This window comes from Corvus moneduloides, chromosome 1 (genome assembly GCF_009650955.1).
Source record: "Corvus moneduloides isolate bCorMon1 chromosome 1, bCorMon1.pri, whole genome shotgun sequence".
Lineage (NCBI taxonomy): Eukaryota > Metazoa > Chordata > Aves > Passeriformes > Corvidae > Corvus > Corvus moneduloides.
In genome coordinates, this window is record NC_045476.1 from 62,012,773 (window position 1) to 62,031,615 (window position 18,843).

The 18,843-nt window shown below is 39.2% G+C and overlaps 1 protein-coding gene across 4 annotated transcripts in view; it reads left to right on the forward strand.

Moving 5' to 3' along the window:
* CDK6 (cyclin dependent kinase 6) overlaps nucleotides 1–13,771 on the forward strand; it is a 138,716-nt gene extending 124,945 nt beyond the window's left edge. For all 4 annotated transcript variants that reach the window (XM_032112167.1, XM_032112139.1, XM_032112157.1 and 1 more), the window contains one exon: nucleotides 1,501–13,771. In XM_032112167.1, coding sequence (XP_031968058.1) covers nucleotides 1,501–1,647 — 147 coding nt within the window. In that variant the 3' untranslated portion in view covers nucleotides 1,648–13,771. The remainder of the gene's footprint in view (nucleotides 1–1,500) is intronic.
* The last annotated feature ends 5,072 nt before the right edge of the window (nucleotides 13,772–18,843 follow it).

Consider the following 18,843-nt stretch of genomic DNA (forward strand, 5'->3'; position numbering starts at 1 on the left):
AAACAACAGCACAAAGACACTGCCTTTGGCTCAAGAGGTGTCAGAGCTGAGAGTAGTTCAAGATTAGGAAACTGGGTCAGGGACCTATCTGTTTGACCTGTCATTAGACCTTATGATTAGATCCTCATTACTGACCACTGTAGTGCCACTGATTCAGCCATTCTTATGGTATTGGCCTGATGTGAGTACAAAAATGGATCTACCAATTTTTGTGGTATAGTGGACCCAGTATAAAGCAGGAAATAGGCTGTAGTGGCAGATGACATCTGCATGCCTTCTACTGAACGCTGAAAACTTGACACTTGGAAATCACTGATTCCTGCCTCTTGCAAATGGCAAGGCTGAACAGAAGCAAAAAAAATGGGCTGGTACAGCTATTTCCATTATTATTATAGATATATTAGAAACCCCAGTCCTGAAGTTCAATCTTGACATGGAATGTAGGGAATGACCTCACATCAGTTTGCTTCTTTCTGTGCTTTTTGAAATCTAGTTAATTTGTTCTCTGGAAGTCTTTTAAAGGTCTTGATTCATATGAGCTAGGTAGAGTGGGCTTAGTGCAATTCTTGAAATACTTGATGCATCTCTTCAGGAGCCACTGTCTCTGGCCAAGGTTATCTCAACAGCAGATGATCCTCCAGTGTCCTCATGACTGCAGCCCCCAGCTGCAGACTACATCTGGACACTTGAAATGACAAAGGAGAAACACATCTGTTGTGCTTGCAGACAGCTTGGAAGTGGAAGCTAGACATGGGATAAGAATTAGATTCTGGGAACAACAAGGAATAATACATGGCAGAGAGCTCAGTGAGTGCGGAGGCATGATGGGAGGGAGGGAAGAAGAAAATAAATATCTATGCCTAGAAGGTGAGGTAGGAAAGAAATCTGTTCCTGGTAGGCAAAGAGATGATAACTGGGAGCCACAGATGAAAGGGGAGAGTAGGACTGAAAGTCACTGAATTAAATTTCTGAAGTTAAATGATAGAAGTTCTGACACAAGAAAAGAAAGGAGGACTAGGAAGTGGCTACACAAGGATGGTAGGAAGAATAATACATGGAGGTGGATGAAGCAAAGAGCAAGATATAAACACAAGGTTGGGGCAGAGATTTCAGTGCCAGCTGGACAAAGGCTGGGATACAGATGTGGAAGGAGGGCCATCGAAGTGCAGTGAGGAAGAAGAGGGAAAACCGAACACAGAACATAACCAGATGAAGGCTGTCCTGTGCATGTGAATTCAAGAAAAACTGTATTCTGGAATTTCATAAACTGTGAATACTTGAATTTTCTGGCATGTAATTTTTGAGGTGACCATACTCTTATTCTCTGACCCCACTGCTTGTTTTAATATGGATGATCATTGTGCACCACCTTCTGAGACCCTGTTGTGTCTCATACTGACCATGAACTGAAGGTGGTATGCATTAACGTATGTATGCAATGATAGCTAGCACTGTTACCTGTACATTTGAGCTAAAACCAACTTCTTTTCATACTTTCAGAAATGCTTAGCATTCAACCCAGCCAAGCGAATATCTGCATATGTTGCCCTCTCTCACCCATATTTCCATGATCTGGAGAAATTCAAGGAGAATATGGACTGTCACATGTCATCCAGCCAAAACTCCAGTGAGGTGAATGCGTCATAAATGCTGACTGAAGAGGAACCATAAATGAACACAACATGTAGCTGACAAGGCCACTGTCCCATACAAGCCACATAGCTGTCCTAGCGAAGATCATTATTTGGAGGTTTTATGCACTTGCCTTTTATTTTGGGATTGTGATGTGCTTATCCATGGAAATCAATCTAGTTTACTTTTATCAGCAGTGCAAGGGCCGGGGCTTTGACCTGCTCCTGTTGCAGCTTTATGTTTGTTTTGGTTTTGTTTTGTTTTGTTTATCTACCTGGGAAAACTCCAGACGAAGAGAAGCTGCTGACCAGTTTTGCTGCCATTTTATCCTTCTAATATTGAATGTTGCCAGTGTTTGATGATTGAGTCACTGCCAAAACATGATGCAATTTCTCTCTCTCTAGCTGCTGAAGCATGATTTGGTACTTCTTTATTATTATTGTTACGTGATATTTAAAGAATGGCATTGAAATATCAGATCTCTGCAGCCTGCAGTTAAGTGATACATGCGTTAATACATCCAGCTACTGTTCATTCATAGCATATATGCAGGTGCTTCCCCACTTGAAAACTTGGATGAATTAATTTATCATTTCATTGCTCTATAAAAGTAACAGTGATGATGATCATAATAAATGTCTCAGCTTTTAGGTTTTTTCATACACAAACAGGTTATTATTTAGCTATGTTTGTGTGCACATTTCAAAAAACTGTCCTGTTCTTACTGTTTCAGTTTCCAAATGGTCAGTTTGTGTTGAAATGCAGACACATTCTGGTCCATCATCTGACCCATCATTCCCCCTTGGAAACAGCTGCAAGCATATTTTCTTCATCTCATTCCAAATAATTTTCTGATGTCCAGCTCAAAGACATGAGCAGAGCCAATGAAAATCAGTACAGATTTTTGCCTTCAACCTGTTTTCATTGTCAGCCAAGAAGGAAAATAGAAAAAATATTTCTGGTTCAGAAGCAGAGAATCCTATACCTGTAACAAGCACAGAGAAGTATTTGTGCTGCATTATACGCTGTATACTGTGCTGCCTTACCTGCAACACCCCCCGGTGCATCACAAGTGCATGAACATTGGTGTTTCAAAATCCCTCACATGTCACTTACTAAGCAGGCTTGTTTTCTACGCAGAATTGCATGACCTTCTCTCCTAAACCACCATGTGGGGACACTGGCACATGCCTCTCCACTAAGGTTAATGTGCTATTATTGAATGTCAAAATGACTAAGCAATTCACTTGTCTTTATAGCACAGTTATTTTAAATATTACCTGAAATTTTTATATTTAGTATTTTTACCTTAACTAAAATATATTTTCAGTATTTTGAAAAGAAACTTTTATTTTTTTAATACTGTACTGGGGAAAAAGAAGTATTTTAAATCCATAAAAGCTGTTCCCTAGCATGACTTCAGTGCATTTACCTGGACATGACCTGGGGGGGAATATTGGTCCAATGAATACAGCTGATGCTAAGTGAGGCAGCCAGCTTTGCTTACTCCTGTGACAGTCCCTTAGGCTTCTCTCTTCCTCATCTCTATTTCATCTTCTCTAGGTGGTGAGCCAGCATTACATCCTCATCCATGGCATGCTTGGCAGAAGCAGGTCCTTAGCAGTGAGCTGGGCAATGTAACTTTTCCAGTTGTGACAGGGTATTTGTAGCCATCTCACTGGCAGGTCTCTCCTGTGGCAAACTTCATTGTTAACTCAATTTCAGGTATCTGCACTGTCTGGGTCATGGTCCACTGCTAGGATAGTAAGTGGATCTTATCTGTCTCCTGGATAAAGCTTTTTGTTACTGTTAGACACTGAAGTGTGTTTTACATGGTTAAATTAGGTCTACTTTAAACAAGCCAGATTTTAGAAGGACCACTTGGATGCTTGCATGCAGTGGGCTGTGCTTTTCTTTATGCCCAGAATGAGGCTATGGAAAACGTAACCAGCATGAACAGGCAAGTTGCAAATTAGGCCTGGCAAGAGCATACACGAGGCATCTGCACACAGAGATATCACAGATGCATAACATCAGAATTTTGGAAGCTCTGTGAGCAGCAAGCTGAAGGCCAGGGAGCTGTCACAGCAGCAAACCTTCTAATCTTGGCCTTGCCTTTGTCATTCTCTCTGTTCCTACACCCTAGGGGAGCTGCAGACCCACTGCACTGATATCCAACAGTATCCCTGTATGGGTCAGTGGACCTGAGCGTGAATAATTTTTAATGTTCACAGGGAAAGATGGGCCAGAGTGAAATTTTTGCTAATAATTTTTAGACAGTAATTTAGAACAACAAACCGAGCCAAAAGTCAGGGGACTCTTGCAACAGTAGCAATTAGAAAAGTTTTCTATGGAGTTTAGCACTTTTGAAAACATTCCACATTTTACCTAGCGCTGAGCTATCTATAGTACGTACATACCTTATCAGGTCATTCAGCTGCTGTGCCTTCCCAGCAACTGCTCAGGGAACTCTCCCAGAGCTCTCCACCAACTAATACAGGGTGAAAATGTAGAGGAGATGATATTTTCCAAATTGGGCTTAAAACTTTCAGAGAGAAACGTGCATCTGTTCCATGTAAGAATCTGTTCTATTAAGCTTAGCAAAGCTAAAGAATAAAGAAAGTGGTTGCTGATTGTAGACACATTATTAGGGTAAAAACAGAAAGGAGGGGAGAGAACACTTTAAGCCAAAGGTTAATGTTGGCCCAAAAACAAATGAGAATGTGGAAATCACAAGGAATTTAGCTACTGGAGCAGTGTTTCCCAATCGTAGTATCAAAGAGCTAAGAAAGCAGCAGAGAAAAACAGGGGCTGGCTTACGGAATCAGAAGCAGAGCTGCTGCAACATGGTGCTGTATGTTGTCTAATATAGTAGGATCAGGTTATAAATGAGACTATTCAGGAGAACAGTTTGCAAAGGGCTGCATTAATGGTCACATTTTGGAACATCTTTCCACTGGGAATGGCAGGAACAAAACCAAGAAATCTAAGTTCTGTCTTGGCAGGGTTAGGGAAAATATTTCTCTAATGGGGTCCTTGTGGTAGCAAGGGCCTGGTTGCAAAGGACCAACAATTTTTCAAATTACCTCTTTTTCCGGATCTCTTTAGGAAGAAATTCCATTTGACATGCCATAGGCTTAATCTTATTCCAGTCTTCCTTGCCAAACCATGTGGAGCTTCACTTACACTAGTAAACTGAGAAAGCCTGTTGTCTGGCTGGGCAAAGCATTGTCATTGGCTAATACCATGCCAGGAATCATGTTTATAGTTAGACAGCACAGACAACTGGGGGACTGTGCTCAAATCCATGCCCTTGCTCTTCTTATTTTACTGGTATAGCTCTAGTATTTTAGTACCTTTACTCATTACTGCCATATGTGTAGGATGTAGGAATTGTGTATGTGAAAAAGAAAGTGCTGTGATGAAAACTCTTTGTACACCTTTAAATAAGACTTCAGAGTGCAATTCTTCTTAGTGATAACTAAGCCTGTATGTCTTCTGTTCAACAGGAGTGGTTCAACAGCAGCTGAAAAGTGCTGAATAACAAAAGATGTATTAAGTATAGCTCCTAGAACACCCACAACCAGGCACTGTGCTCTTCTTAGCGGAGAACAGGGTGTTCTAAGTAATGAAAGGAGAAGTTTCTATCTCCCACCAACCTTTTTTTTTTCCCTTTAATCACTACTACATAATTCTTCAGAAAAAGCCACACTCAATAGCCAAGGACAGAATCACCAAAGCCAGCTAGTGAAGTGCTGATTGCTGAACTGTAGCAATCCATCAGGTGCAGCCCTTTTCTCTTCTCCCTGTCCACGCTCACACCAGCCTTCCTGTTCTTCTCCTTCATCTCCCTTACATAAACAGGTTTCAGTGATGCTCACAGGTGCTATTTCCAGCAAGATTCTTCCAAATTTTCCATAGCTACACAGTGTCAATGTCCCCTACATTCCTGTTACCAAATGTTGCTTCTTTTAGTCCCACAGCTTAAGTCAATGATGAGACAAGAACTTTGTGCACCTCCTTGCTTAGGCTTAGTTTCGTGTACCCCTGTGTTGTCTTCTGTGTGGTTAGTAAAATTCTAAAAATAGGATTTGTGCATATTTCTGTGTAGGCTATGCCCACACTCCAGGTTTTTTTCAGCCTATTAGTGTACAATGATCAATAATTGAGCATCTTTTCCTGCTGTTTCTGTTTTAAAACACACCAAAAAATGAGGGTGTCATGTTTGCAAAAAAAAAGAAATTTAGTGCTATGTGTACAGAGCCTTTTTAATGAAAGGAATCACTAAATTGCAGCATTTGAACATCTTCTGCATAGGGGAGGGTTTCTAGCATGATAACTCTTACTTGGTTTTTATACTTAGTGGTTGTTTTGGTGAATAAGAAGAAAATATTGTGCCTTGCTGCTTTTCACAGGTTTACTCACTGTCTTTGAAAAGCATGTTTTATTATACATATAATTCTTTCTGCTGTTAGGTATTAGACCAACTTTAATATGGAAAATAAAGAGAAAACATGCTGTTTTGGCCTTTTAGCCAGCAAACTCAGAGCACTTACCTGACTCACAACTGAAAACACCTCAGTTGTCAAATATGTATATGAATGAGAAACCATACAGTTTGGTTTAAAAGGCCACATAAATTAATTATGTTCCATATATAAGACACATTTGAATAATGAGGAAGTTTATTCTAAGAACTCTGTTTTATAGAAAGAACCACTTGGCTAGTATTTTTCATATACAGTAGGTTCAGGAATAGACTTTTATATACAATGTGAATTAGAAGATACTAGGCTATTTGAGTGATTTTGTTGTTTTGTGCTTGAAGCTTGAATTGATTGCAAGCTTAGGAACCTAACATATTTATTTTATTGCTTCAAAACTGCTAAATATCAAGATCTTTTTTTATGTTAACAGGATTTCACACTTTTTTTAATGTGTAAATTATTTTCTTGAAATTAGTATGTTAGAAAAAGCATTTTTCCAAACTGCAGTAGTAGAGGAAAATTTAAGAAATATATTTTTACTTTCACAGAGAGGTGAAATCTTCAATAACTGACTATCAATAAGCTATCAGTTTTACTTCCTTTTGATTACTAAGCCTTGAGTATACAGGTTACTTTGAATGAAGAAAAAATTCAGAAACAGTCTCTAGAAGAGTAAATGGGATTTTATATGTTTAAGCTTCCAATTTTATTTTCATATCTATTTTTTTGTGCAAGTACAGTTCAGATGTACAAAAACATGACTACAATTTTAACAGTCCAACAGTCTGTAGGACTCAAATTGGAGTTTTATTTGTGAGCTGTTTGTTTTCTTATCTGTGTCTTGCAAATTATTAGATAATGGCTGTAATACAATTCTAGTTTCTGGACTAGACTCTGTAACCGTCAAGTCTCAATAATTTATGTAAAACAGAAAGAAGCTTTCTCACTGATTTTAATTAACTAGGCCATTAAAAGAAGAAAGATGTGGACATATAAACTGACAAATATACTATTGCTATATTATTTCTTCCCTTTAGTTTGAAGCTTAGCAAGTATTGCATACTGATGTGCAATATATACATTTTAAGAACCATAAAGACCACTTAAGAGTAGTGTGCACAAATAAGATGAAAAATGGCTCATTAGACTCTCCGAGAAACCAGCTGAAAATCATTACTTTAGCTGTAACACTCAAAATTTTGAAACTCATATATTTTCCCATTAAAAAGTATTCTGGAAAAAATTATGTGTTATGTTTTTAATTCAGTGATAGGCACCCAAACAAAACTGAATCAAGTGGAAACTTGTTCTCAAAAGTGATTCTTCCAGGCCAAGTAGATACCATCAGTTCTTCATGTATTCATCAGAAACAAAAATTAACCAGCACCATTCTTAGATGAGCTTTTTGCTTTCTGGGCAGAAAAACCCAAGGTTGCTGTGAGTAAAGTTAGTGGAAAATTTGCTTTGACTTAAAAGTCCTGTGAAAACTTCTGTAATATTTGGATTTCCAGCCTTCATTGAAGGACCATGCAAAACAGCAAAGATAAATCAAAAGTCCGTAACCATGTGGTCTTTTTCCCTTCACATTGCATATTTTATCTGTTAGAATATATTGGTGGGTTTTATCCAGCCCAATGTTAATGAGACTTCTGCAAGGCTAGAGAAAGTAAGAAGTTCTGCTATAGTATTTTGATTGTTGGTGATTGTGATAGAGCAGATTTTTTGTTTCCAGAAAGGATCAGACAAAATATATGGCCTTCTTTGAAAAAGAGAAAAGAAAAAAAAAAGGGGGGGGAAAAAAAGCGCCCACAAATAACTGACACTTGGTAAAGATTAAAAAGGAGATTTGGAGATTTTAAGGAACTATTCGGAAAATACTGTCAGGATGAGTGAAAAGGAGCATACTTTTAATGTGAAAAATGTAAATGCAAACAATGTGTATTAAATAAGCATTGAAACTGATAGGGTTTTATGGAAGAAAAGCATCCAACTATGAATTTATTCAAACTACCACTTAAATGTTCATTTGCACTAAAGCAACCGGTACTGTTTGAAAGGAGATGGGAAAACACATCACGTTAAACTCGTGATTTACTTTGGTGTCTACAAGGATGTGTCGTAAAGCTCTCAAGCTCACTGTCCATTTTTGAGCAAGCCAAATTCACATTCACACTATTAGCTTTCTGCACCTTAAACCCATCCACATGCCTGAAAAAAACCCATTTTCTGGTGTTTACATGGATACTTGCTCCCACTGTCATGCTCATGTTAAATCCAGACAGAGAACAGTCTCTGCCACTGAATGAAAAATGAATTTTCACAGACTGACAGATTCCTTTGTACAATTATTCCTAAAGGGTTTGAAATGAATGTTCAACAATATGGAGCCCTTCATTTTATTCCATGTTTCACACATACATCATGTTATGCTAATTCTCAGCCTTTTTTAAAAAAAATTAAGCTCCAGTTCTTTAATGTTAGGATCAATTTTGAGTAGCTAGATGCAGGAGGAAAATTGTGATGTGATGGAAAGATAGAAAAAATGGGCAGAGAGTAGGAGAGTTCGCAAGTGAGTTTGACTATGTGGAAAAATTACATATAAACATAGGGGGAAGACTTTTTTCCAGTTGTTTTGTTTTCTCCTGTCATTCGCTTTCATAAGCATAAGATGATAAAGCAAGACTCATGAACAGGATTTTAGTTCCAGATACTTATGCCAACTCAAGTCATGAGTTCCAGTGCAGTTCTTCAACATAGCAACAGCTCTATTTTTTAGATTTTGCATAAGCTAGAGCTTTTTCTGGGTAGATATAAAAAAAGGTCTTATGTGACAGCTTGAGAGCAGATTAAGCTGTCCACAGAGACAGTGGCTGTAGTTCAGCTGCAGACACTGGAGAATGCACAGCTCTGCTACAGGAGAGGCACTGACACTGTCTATTAGTGTGCAGTGTTGTGCATTAGACGTTGACTCCTGCTCCAAAGTGAAAATCCTTTGGTCATCCAAAATAGTATGGTTTTGCACACTTGGATTTTGATAAGGTTATCCACATGGAGGTTTTGCTGGATGAGTCCAGGTGGTTCACCATCTTACAGGAGCATGTATGAGAGCTTAGCAAGTCTGTCTGACACCCAGTGTAAATAATAATGCAGATCATCTGCTATGGGAAAAGAAAATACTTTTTGTAGGCTGTGGAGTAGGAATGAGCTTTCTGAGCTGCTCTGCCGACATGAGAGCTACTGTTAACTATTGTTATGCCACCTCCAAAAATGCAGAATAGGAGGGCTGCATGGCATTTTGTTGTGTTCAGACTATGTGCGTGGGTGGCAGGGTAAGTGTTGGCACAGAGTGGCCGATTTTGGTCCTTCCATTAAGCATGAGCAACTAGGCTTGGCACAGAGACAAATTTCACAGTTCCAGGGATGGGAAACCTCTAATTCTACACAGTAGTTCTCTGGCACTTGTTAAATACATGTAGTGATAGATCACTCAGCCACTCAAGCAGTCCTCTCCTTATCCCAGATCATCCTTCTGTGACACTGTGAAGGAAGCCCTGAGGAGTCTACCTCAGCAGTTTTCCAACTTTCCTGCTTCCTCTCACTACAGCAACAATTACCTATCATTTGCATCTCACCCTGCTGGTACTCCCACTACCACTGAAGTAGCTGTGAGCTAAATTACTGCCTTGTGACTCTGCAGCTTCCAGTCTTGGCCAGCCAGTGATTTGTACTCTAGTTTTTCCTTGCTTCTCATTAGGAACAGGGAAGTAGTACAGTAGAATATGGCAGAGTGTGTGCTACTTTCACACTTTTTGGTTCAAGCAAAGCAATGAGCTAGAATAGATTAGATTGAACATAATGTTCAATTGGTCAGCCAGAAAAGCTTTTGATTCAGAAGCTCATGTACTAAATACAGAAGATCCCTGAAAAACTGTCTGTGATGCACATTTTTACAAGAGCACACAATGATGCTCCTGTTACACAGAAGTTTTCTATGGATACAAACAAGACTAGCAATGCCAGCCTCCTACTGCTTACCCTGCTTCCCCTCGCCTTCCCCAAGATCACTATTCCCAGGGAGAGGATTCCTCCCAGCATGGGGTGGAGCAACTGTGAAACAGTCCCCAACTCTCAAGACAGGTTGTATTCATGTAGCTAATCAAGCTCATTCCCTTTTGGCTATGGCAGTTTAAAGTACAGACCCTGCCACAAGTACTAGGCACAAGCAAACCTTAACTGCCAAAATATTCTCCTGAGGAAAGGTCTTCCCATGATCTAAAGGGGACAGTATGTTTACTGTTTCTGTGACAGGTGACTTTTATTTTTTGTGTTTTAAACAGCATCGATATAAGAACTCCCCTAAGAAAACTCTCCCACTACACAATAGGGATGACACTGAATTCTGGACATTCTGTGGGAAAAGACAAAATGCTGTATTTGGGGTAGATGGTGTGTATCTCGATCAATCATCCTTCATCTGTGATAGAAAATCCACTAAACTGGGTTTAAAATACAGCCTGAGTCTGCAGCATACTAGTAAAATGAGCAGTGTTTTTCTAACAAGACCAAAACCCTCCATGATTTCTTGCAGGGACTTTATCTTGGAGTCCCTTTTAAGAAAGGTGGCCGTAACCATGAGTTGCAGCTACGACAAAAGGTACATCAGAAATTGGATGCTGGCAAGAAGTTTGTGGATGTGAGGCTGTACAAGGTGGCTTAGGTAAGCTCAGGGGGGATGTGTTTGTGTGAAAGTATTGGTTGCCATGCACATTTTGAACTGAAGTTACCTATCATAACATGATAGAAGGACTGCAGCATCGTGAGATCAGAGGCTTTTTCTCCTTAGATGTCTAGCAACCCTGTGGTGTTCCAGCTTTGTTGTATTTTGATTTGTTTTATTTCACCTCCACCACACACATTCTCCTTTCTATTTTGCATAGTAAGTTGAAAAGAAAAGCATTACCCTATAGTATACCATGTCACAAAGAGAGAAGGCCAGCACTGTCTGAAAATTTTGATCACTTTGTAATAGTCAATATTAAGGGAATCATAGAATATGCTGAGTTGGAATGGACCTGTCAGGATCATTGAGTCCAACTCCAAGAATCACACCATGTGCCTAAGAGTGCTGTCTGAATACCTCTTGAACTCTCTCTGAACCAGGCTTGGTGCTATGACTCCTTCCCTGGGGAGCCTGTTCCGGTGCCCAGTCATCCCCTAGGTGAAGGATCTTTTTCTGACATCCAACTTAAACCTCCCCTGACTCAGCTTCTAGTCTTGTCACTGGTCATGAGAGTGAAGTTATCTCTGTTTCTTTCCAACAAATGGAATTCAACACCCATCTGCCTTTTATTAAGCACTATTAAAAACCTCACTGTCATTCTTCACAGTGTTCAAAATCTCTTTGCCAGGAGATTGAACTCCCTTCCTACAACCCATTTGGAGTCACAGAACTGTGAGCAAATGAAGTTTACATTATGACAGTGCTTTTCAGTAAAGAGTGAGAGCCAGTTCCAAGTGAAACATGGACTGAAAGTCTCAAGGAGTCTTAGCCAGGCACCATTCACAGGCAAGGCAGTCCCTTGTGCTAGGGCAAGAAACACATTTTAAAATACTTGAGATAGGGAAAATATAAAGGTGCCGTTTATTTTTCCAATAGCATCTGTTTTCTTAACAAAGCTGTATAATTTTGGCTCTGAAACCACGCCCACAGATGAACATTCATTTGTTCCTTGCAGTCTTTGATTTCCTTGTAAATTCCTCACAAGCCTTCAGATTAATGTATTTATCGTCCATTTCATTCCAATTCATTTAAGTGGTCTATATCTGCCCTTGAATCTCATATGAATTTTATTGTTAATGTAATATTTTGCTGCATTACTTTGAACAGCTTTAAAAGTATAATGTCTTCGAATGCTCTAGGTAAAGAAAAGTTACACCCTCAAAATGCTGTGTTACAAGTTGGAACTGTATACTTTGGAAGTGATGTTTATATTATAACTCCCAAAGGCATCACAGGGTGCTTTCTTCTGTATGTCTTGTCTTCTGCTTTCTGTGTTACAGTGTGTATTTGTACTTCCTCACTAGCTTGATACTCTTCAGTCTGAAGGCCTAAGTCTGCAAAGACACAAATACTGTACCTCAGCTGAGCAGTCCCAGAGAGCAGAGAGGGCTTAGTCGGCTGAGTATAGTTGCTCACAAAAAGTACTTGCAGAAAAAGGCTTTCCTTTAGTAACTGACTGTAGTTGTGAGGATACATGGTTAATAACAGTACCAAGATGCCAGGAAATAGAGTCTGTGTTTATTGAAGATGTGGACACATTTATCTTCAAGTTATTTGACATTAATCTAAATTATTGCTATTATGATTTAGTATATCATTTCTTATGAAAACACATTAGTCCTGTGAAAGGGTAGTTGCAAAAAAAAATGTGTTGAGTCTTGCTGCTTTATTGTTTATTTGCATTTAGTATATATTTTGGTTGTTGAAGTGAAGCTAGCTTCTTAGAGAGGCTGGAAGATAGATCAGTCTGAAAAAAATCATAAATAAGCTTCATACTTGTACATTGAGTTTTGCAACTAGAGTAGTATATGTGTTCAGATTTAGTATTTTTTATGCGTTAGAGCATTTTTGTTTGTTTTAATATGTAAAGGAATAACCAGATTACTTTGAAATGCTATTGTAGACCTAATTTTACACATAGTGGGGGAATGTTGTCTGAAAAACTAAAATTAGAAAACATTACATAGGCTGCCTTTGGCTTTAGTTTGTTTCTAGAAGGCCCAGCAAGTATCTGTTGATTCCAGATGCTTAAGCCAGGGGCCAAGTTTGTGCAGCATCTTGAAACTGAAGAAAGTTTTCTTGCAGTGGTAAAGTTGCCCATCTGGGCTTGAAGTAAGATTGATGCCTAAACAAAAGCATAAAGGCAGCAAATTTAGGTGCTGGTTTGTTTTGGGGTTTTTTTTCTGGATGGACAATTGCATGAAATAGGATTGGAGATTCAGAGTATTTAAAATCATTCAGTGGGATTTACTCTTGTTGTAATTCCACTGACTACAGTTAAATTAAACCAAGAATTTGGCCTTGTAAGTCTACGGATTTCAGTGTCAGGCAGCTCAGGTCTATATAAAGATACTTAAGCTTAGTAAATCAGCAAGAATACTATATAAATTGTAATGTGTGATAAAAATCTTAACTCTAGTTCCATTATTTCTCAAAAAAATTCTATTCATTGCTTTTTTTATACAAAAGGTCAGAATTGCACTTCTTAGTGGCATTGAGAGATGTGGAGAAAAGCAGGATGCTGGTACAGAAATGTATCAGAAATAAGATTCAGTTCTTACTGCTCCATGTGTGCCTACCTTACACATTACAAATCCCACTGAAGTTGACAGAAGTCATTTAAAGTTAAGCCTGTTTGTAACTGATGAAATACTGGTTTCAGAATCTGCAAGATAAGTTATGTTCTCAAAAGGCATTATTAAAACTTGTGGCTTCATGTTTACAGAATACTATGAACAGTGATGACAGCTTCTGAGACACATCCAGAGTAACTTTATTAATTGATATTACACCAGACCAACGTCCATTAGCAAATCAAAATCTCTCTCAGTACCTTCATTTCTCAATACAATTTAAAAAAAAAAAAAAAAAATCAGAAAATTAAAACAGCTGCTAATGCTGTTTGGCTTAATTTTTTTCTCTTTTTTCCCCTTTTTTGTCATAAAATACCATTTGCTCTGGAGTTGTCTAGGATTTGATAATTCAAGGAGAGCATGCAAAGCAGTTTGGAATACATTTCTTCATTCACTTTGGGGCATATACTCAGCTGGTGAAAATCACCATAGTCCTGTTGAATTCTACAGCATTGTATCAGTGTAAACCAGTGCAACAGTTGGCATGTCAGGTTTTAGCATTTCAAGTCACTTTACCTACGTATGCAGTAGGATTCTGTTTTGCAAGATGGAAAGTTACCTACAGTGCAAACTGTACTACCTAGACTACCATTGATACCTATTCACAGGACATGATTTCACTGTATCATTTCATACTTGAAATTCATGATGTTCTTTTAATCAGGGTACAAACATGAAAAGGTGCATGTGTTACTGTTTCTTTTAAAGGTGCATCATTTTGTTTTTTATTCTGTGTGCTTAATAGTTACTAGTCAGTGTTCTTTACATTCTTTACATTCAGCATTAAAATCACTTATGTGTGAAATACAGTATCACCTGCAGAGGTACAGAAAAATGTAACAGTGATTTCTTGAATTGTTACTCAAATATACTGGTTTACCTTTTAGTCATCAATATGATATCAAGGGGCTACAGCATGTGAACTGTGGTATATAAAAGTCTTGCACCATTGCTGTACAGGAAATCTTGCAGAGTCTCTCCTCTTCTTGCACAGCTGCTGATTACCATATACACATTGGGGAAAAGTATGTTTCTGCTGTACAGAATGGCTGGGAAGTAACACAGACACTTGGAAACTCTAGAGCTCCCTTTGCAAGCTTTTGAACAAAGCCCTTTGATCTAACCGCATGCCTGCTCTGTGTCCCAAATTTCACCCTGTGGGGCTTTCTGCTTTAAGAACACCCTCAGCTGGGGCTACTTTACGTTGACTGCATTGAAGTTCATCGGAGCATGCACCTTCCCGTATTAACATATTCCATAGCTTTTACAAGTTTGTAAAGATGGTTGACTGCAAAACTAATGTGTCAATACAGCAGAATTAAATTAAGGCACACAGAAAGGTTATCAATAATGTATTATATCAGAATTACAGTCATTTGGAACTGAACGTTTTGCTGCTGGCAGTGCAAGAAAAGCAAAGTTGTGTATTTATTGTTGGGTGCTGAGGGTTCAGTATGAAAATCAATATAATAAAAATTTTCAGTGTCTAGTTCTCTTTAGTTCCCAAATTATTGAAAAGTAAAAAGGCAAAAAATTAGTTTTGTATTTAAAACTGCTTCACCCTTCTAGCTATATTTTTCTTTTATCTAAAAATGTAAAATTAATACAAATGCAGTAAGTATTCTATATTAAATACAGAAAATTAGCAACACTGGTTTCTAGTTTTTATGTTTCCAAATGTTTTTCTCAACACCCTGTGTATTCTAGAAAATCAACAAACACACACAACCAGACACACAAACATAAGCACATGCACACCTTTTCCAGCACCTTACTATATACCAGCTTTATAAAAATCTACCCTCATTTATTCCAGTTACTCATTCCTAGGTATTTTGCTTACCTAGGATGAATTCCATTTAAAAAAATTAAAATCTGAGAGTTTACTTTTTCTTTCAAAGGCCAAACATTGCTGCAATTGCTGGGGATGCTGTATGATTCAGCACTGGTCTGTTTTTACTGAATCTTTGTTTTGGTTTAGGCAGACTGTGCTTTAATTCAGCTATAATGGCTCTCAGTTGTCATGAACTCCACTATTTTTCCCAAACGTTACTTGATCCAGCTGTTGTGCTAAACGTGCATGGTATTTTTGTATTCCTAAAAATTCTGCTGTTTTCATCTTTTAAGGAGCTGAGCACACTTTATTGATTGACTGTTTTTTCTTGATTGGCTATAAATATGACTAGTAACAATTCTGGGTATATAGAAACAATAAAAGTGTATGTTTTGAGTCAAACACAAAATGACACATCAGACTCTTAGAACGAGCTGCATTTTTTCTGGTTTTACTTCGACCAAAAAGTCCTCATCAAAACACCTCAAATACAGCTTTGGCTGATTGTAAATTTCATTAAGCTCTCTTTAGAGCAGGATACAAGTAGCTTCTACTAATGCGGCCTCCAAGGAGCCAGCCGATAGAGGAATCTGAAAACTAGTGGCTCAAGCATTCAAAGAGATGTCAGCTTCTGGATGAAAGCTGACAGAGGGACAGAAATGACTGCAGAGCTAACCAGACCCTAAAGCCTCAAAGGATTATAACTTAGAATCAAAACTTTGTGCTGCCCTTAGAACCCTGAGGGAACTATGAAAGTCTTTTACAAGCATAGTAACATAAACTGCAGGTGCGACACAGACTTAAATAAAAAGCTGCCTTTACATTATGTGACATTCCAAATTGGTCTTTAAGCACATTATAAGATTATGAACAGCAGTCCGGCCAGGGACAGACACAAAGTGAACTGCAGTGAGGCCAGTCACAAATACCCATATTAGCCATAGCTAATGCATGAAAAAATGCATGAAAAAGGGAAAAATCATGGAAACATGTAACATTACATAAAAGCTACCATAGGGATCTGAATACTGTCTGGTGCTTTATCTCTGATCGTGCTCAGAGCAAGACATCACAGAAGAAAATCCAACAGTCTCGACAATTATGGAACAAATTCTTCACATGGGAATTTTCTTCCTAGCCCTCATCTGTGAGAAGGTGAGTTCTTAAGACCCAATTATGGAAAAGAAAATTATATTAAAAAAAAAAAATCCAGTAAGCCAAATACTAAGAACTTTGTAGGAAAAAGCACAAATGTTACTCTTCCCCTTACCCACATAAAAGTTCTTATACTCTTTGCCTCAAAATTATCTAATGACACTAGGTGTCACATCTGTTAGCACCATAGAAACAAATGTTCATTTAAAAATAATTTAAAATGCATTGTCTATCATTTGCCTGCCATTTGCTGAAAAACGGAAAGTAAGATTTTTTTCAGTATTTGTATGAGTTCTCATTTTGAACTCATCAGTTGTGTTGCTCCTCCACCTCCCATCCCTTTGATAAACAAGGTCATCTTTTAGTCTCCTAGCACACAGAAGTCCTTTCCCTAAGTATTTTCAACCATTTTTAGAAATCTTATTTGTCTGGCTGGACTTTCAAGCCTTTGTAGCCCAGGGAAGAAAAGCTAATTGGGGTCTAATTAAAGTACTGTGGAGTGCCTAGCACAGGACTCCCTCCTCCCCAGTGCCTGCATAGGGAGGGACCCCGCACCCCTGCCTTCCTGCCATGGCAAGTCTTCCTATTTCCAGGAAGAAATGTGCTCACAGCACAAAGCGTGGGATGAATAAACTCTCTTAGCTCAACTTTGGTCAAAACATTTCTGAAGAGTCATTTTGTCCTGGCAGACTTGACGCAGCCTGGGCATTACCTCTGCTGCTGCAGCTGAGCCAAAGCCCCCAGAGCCCTGCAGCCCGACTGCTGTGCCAGCACGGGGACACACACAGCTGTGCCCCAAACTTGTGGCCACCCTTGAGCCTCCCAGGGCTGCCACAGCCTACACGTGTGCAGTGCCATGGGGGAGCCACCTGAAACTGGATTGCTTGGGGGTAACTCCAGAATCGTCCAAATCTGAACATGCATTTTACGACAAGGACTTCACCATGTTTCACACTCCTAATCTCATTTTGTATGTATTTTAATGCAATTTATTTATTTTGCTTTCAATGTACTTCGCCAGTGTTGCAGGCAGCTCAGGGAGAACTTCTGCCTGGTGTGTTTCCAAAGTAGCCATCCTTGTTTAAGAGCATAGCAGCTGTTTTCTGAGGAATAAAAGTTCTCTTATGCACTATCTTGCAATTTTGAACACTAAATTTAATTTGCAACTGAACAAATTTTACTTGCAAATCCAGTATAGTCAGTTTCTTAGTTTCCTTCTAGTTCCTCACAGGCTGCTCTTGGTTTTACTAAGCAATTTGGTATCACAAATTCCCATGGGCTCGCCAATTTTTCCAGCTCTTCCCAAGTATGAAGACAGTAAAGCTATTTCAGTAACAAAACTCATTTGTGCTTGGTATGATTAACATATTAACATGTGATTACTTTTCTCCATTTTTACAAAGCTGTGACTAACATACAGTAATTTTTAATGGTAATGCTTTGAGAAAAGAACATTTCAAACTCTGAGTAGATCCCGATAACTCTGGGCTTGTCTTAGCACTTCCATTAACCTAATGTAATATTAACCCTGCCGATATAATGCTTTATTTTGTAGTGCAGATGGCTAACGAGGGATGAGTACACACTTTTTTTTCCTCTTTTTCTTCCCTCCCTCCCGCCGAAATGGGGCCCAATTTCATTGAATTCTACGTCACACAGGCTGCTATTTCATCATACCTTGGTCTATGCATCTATCGACGGCAAAAAAGGGAACACTGCGGTTCCCTCTGTAACTGACCGCTAGATGGATCAAGAGGAGAGAAACCTCTCACCAAGAAACCTGCCCTCTCCTGGGAGGCGGGTTCTAGTCGGGCTCCCCAGGGTACAAGTGCACATTTACATTTCACCAGCGCTTCCCTTAGAGCTGCTCCCCGCTCCCCCTCACAAAGGCTGTCCCGGCGCTTGCCCCGCCGGCGGCTCCTCAGTACAAGGGAGACATGGAGCTCCTGGAACGGGTGCAACGAAGGGCTACAAAGATGGGGAAGGGACAGGAGCATCTCTCTTAGAAGGAAAGGCTGAGGGAGCTGGACCTGCTCAGCATAAAGAATAGACTGAGAGGGGACGTCATTAATGTGTATAAATATCTAAAACGGGGGTGCCAAGAGGATGGACCAGGCTCTTCTCTGGTGTCAGGCAATAGGACGCAGCACAGAGGGCAGAAACTGATGCACAGGAAGTTCCTCCTGAATATGAGGGTGAGCTTCTTTACTGTGCTGGTGACCGTGCACTGGAACAGATTGTCCAGAGAGGGTGTGGCGTCTCCCTCACTCGCTGGAGATATTCAAGAACCGTCTGAACACAATCCTCTATCATGTGCTCTAA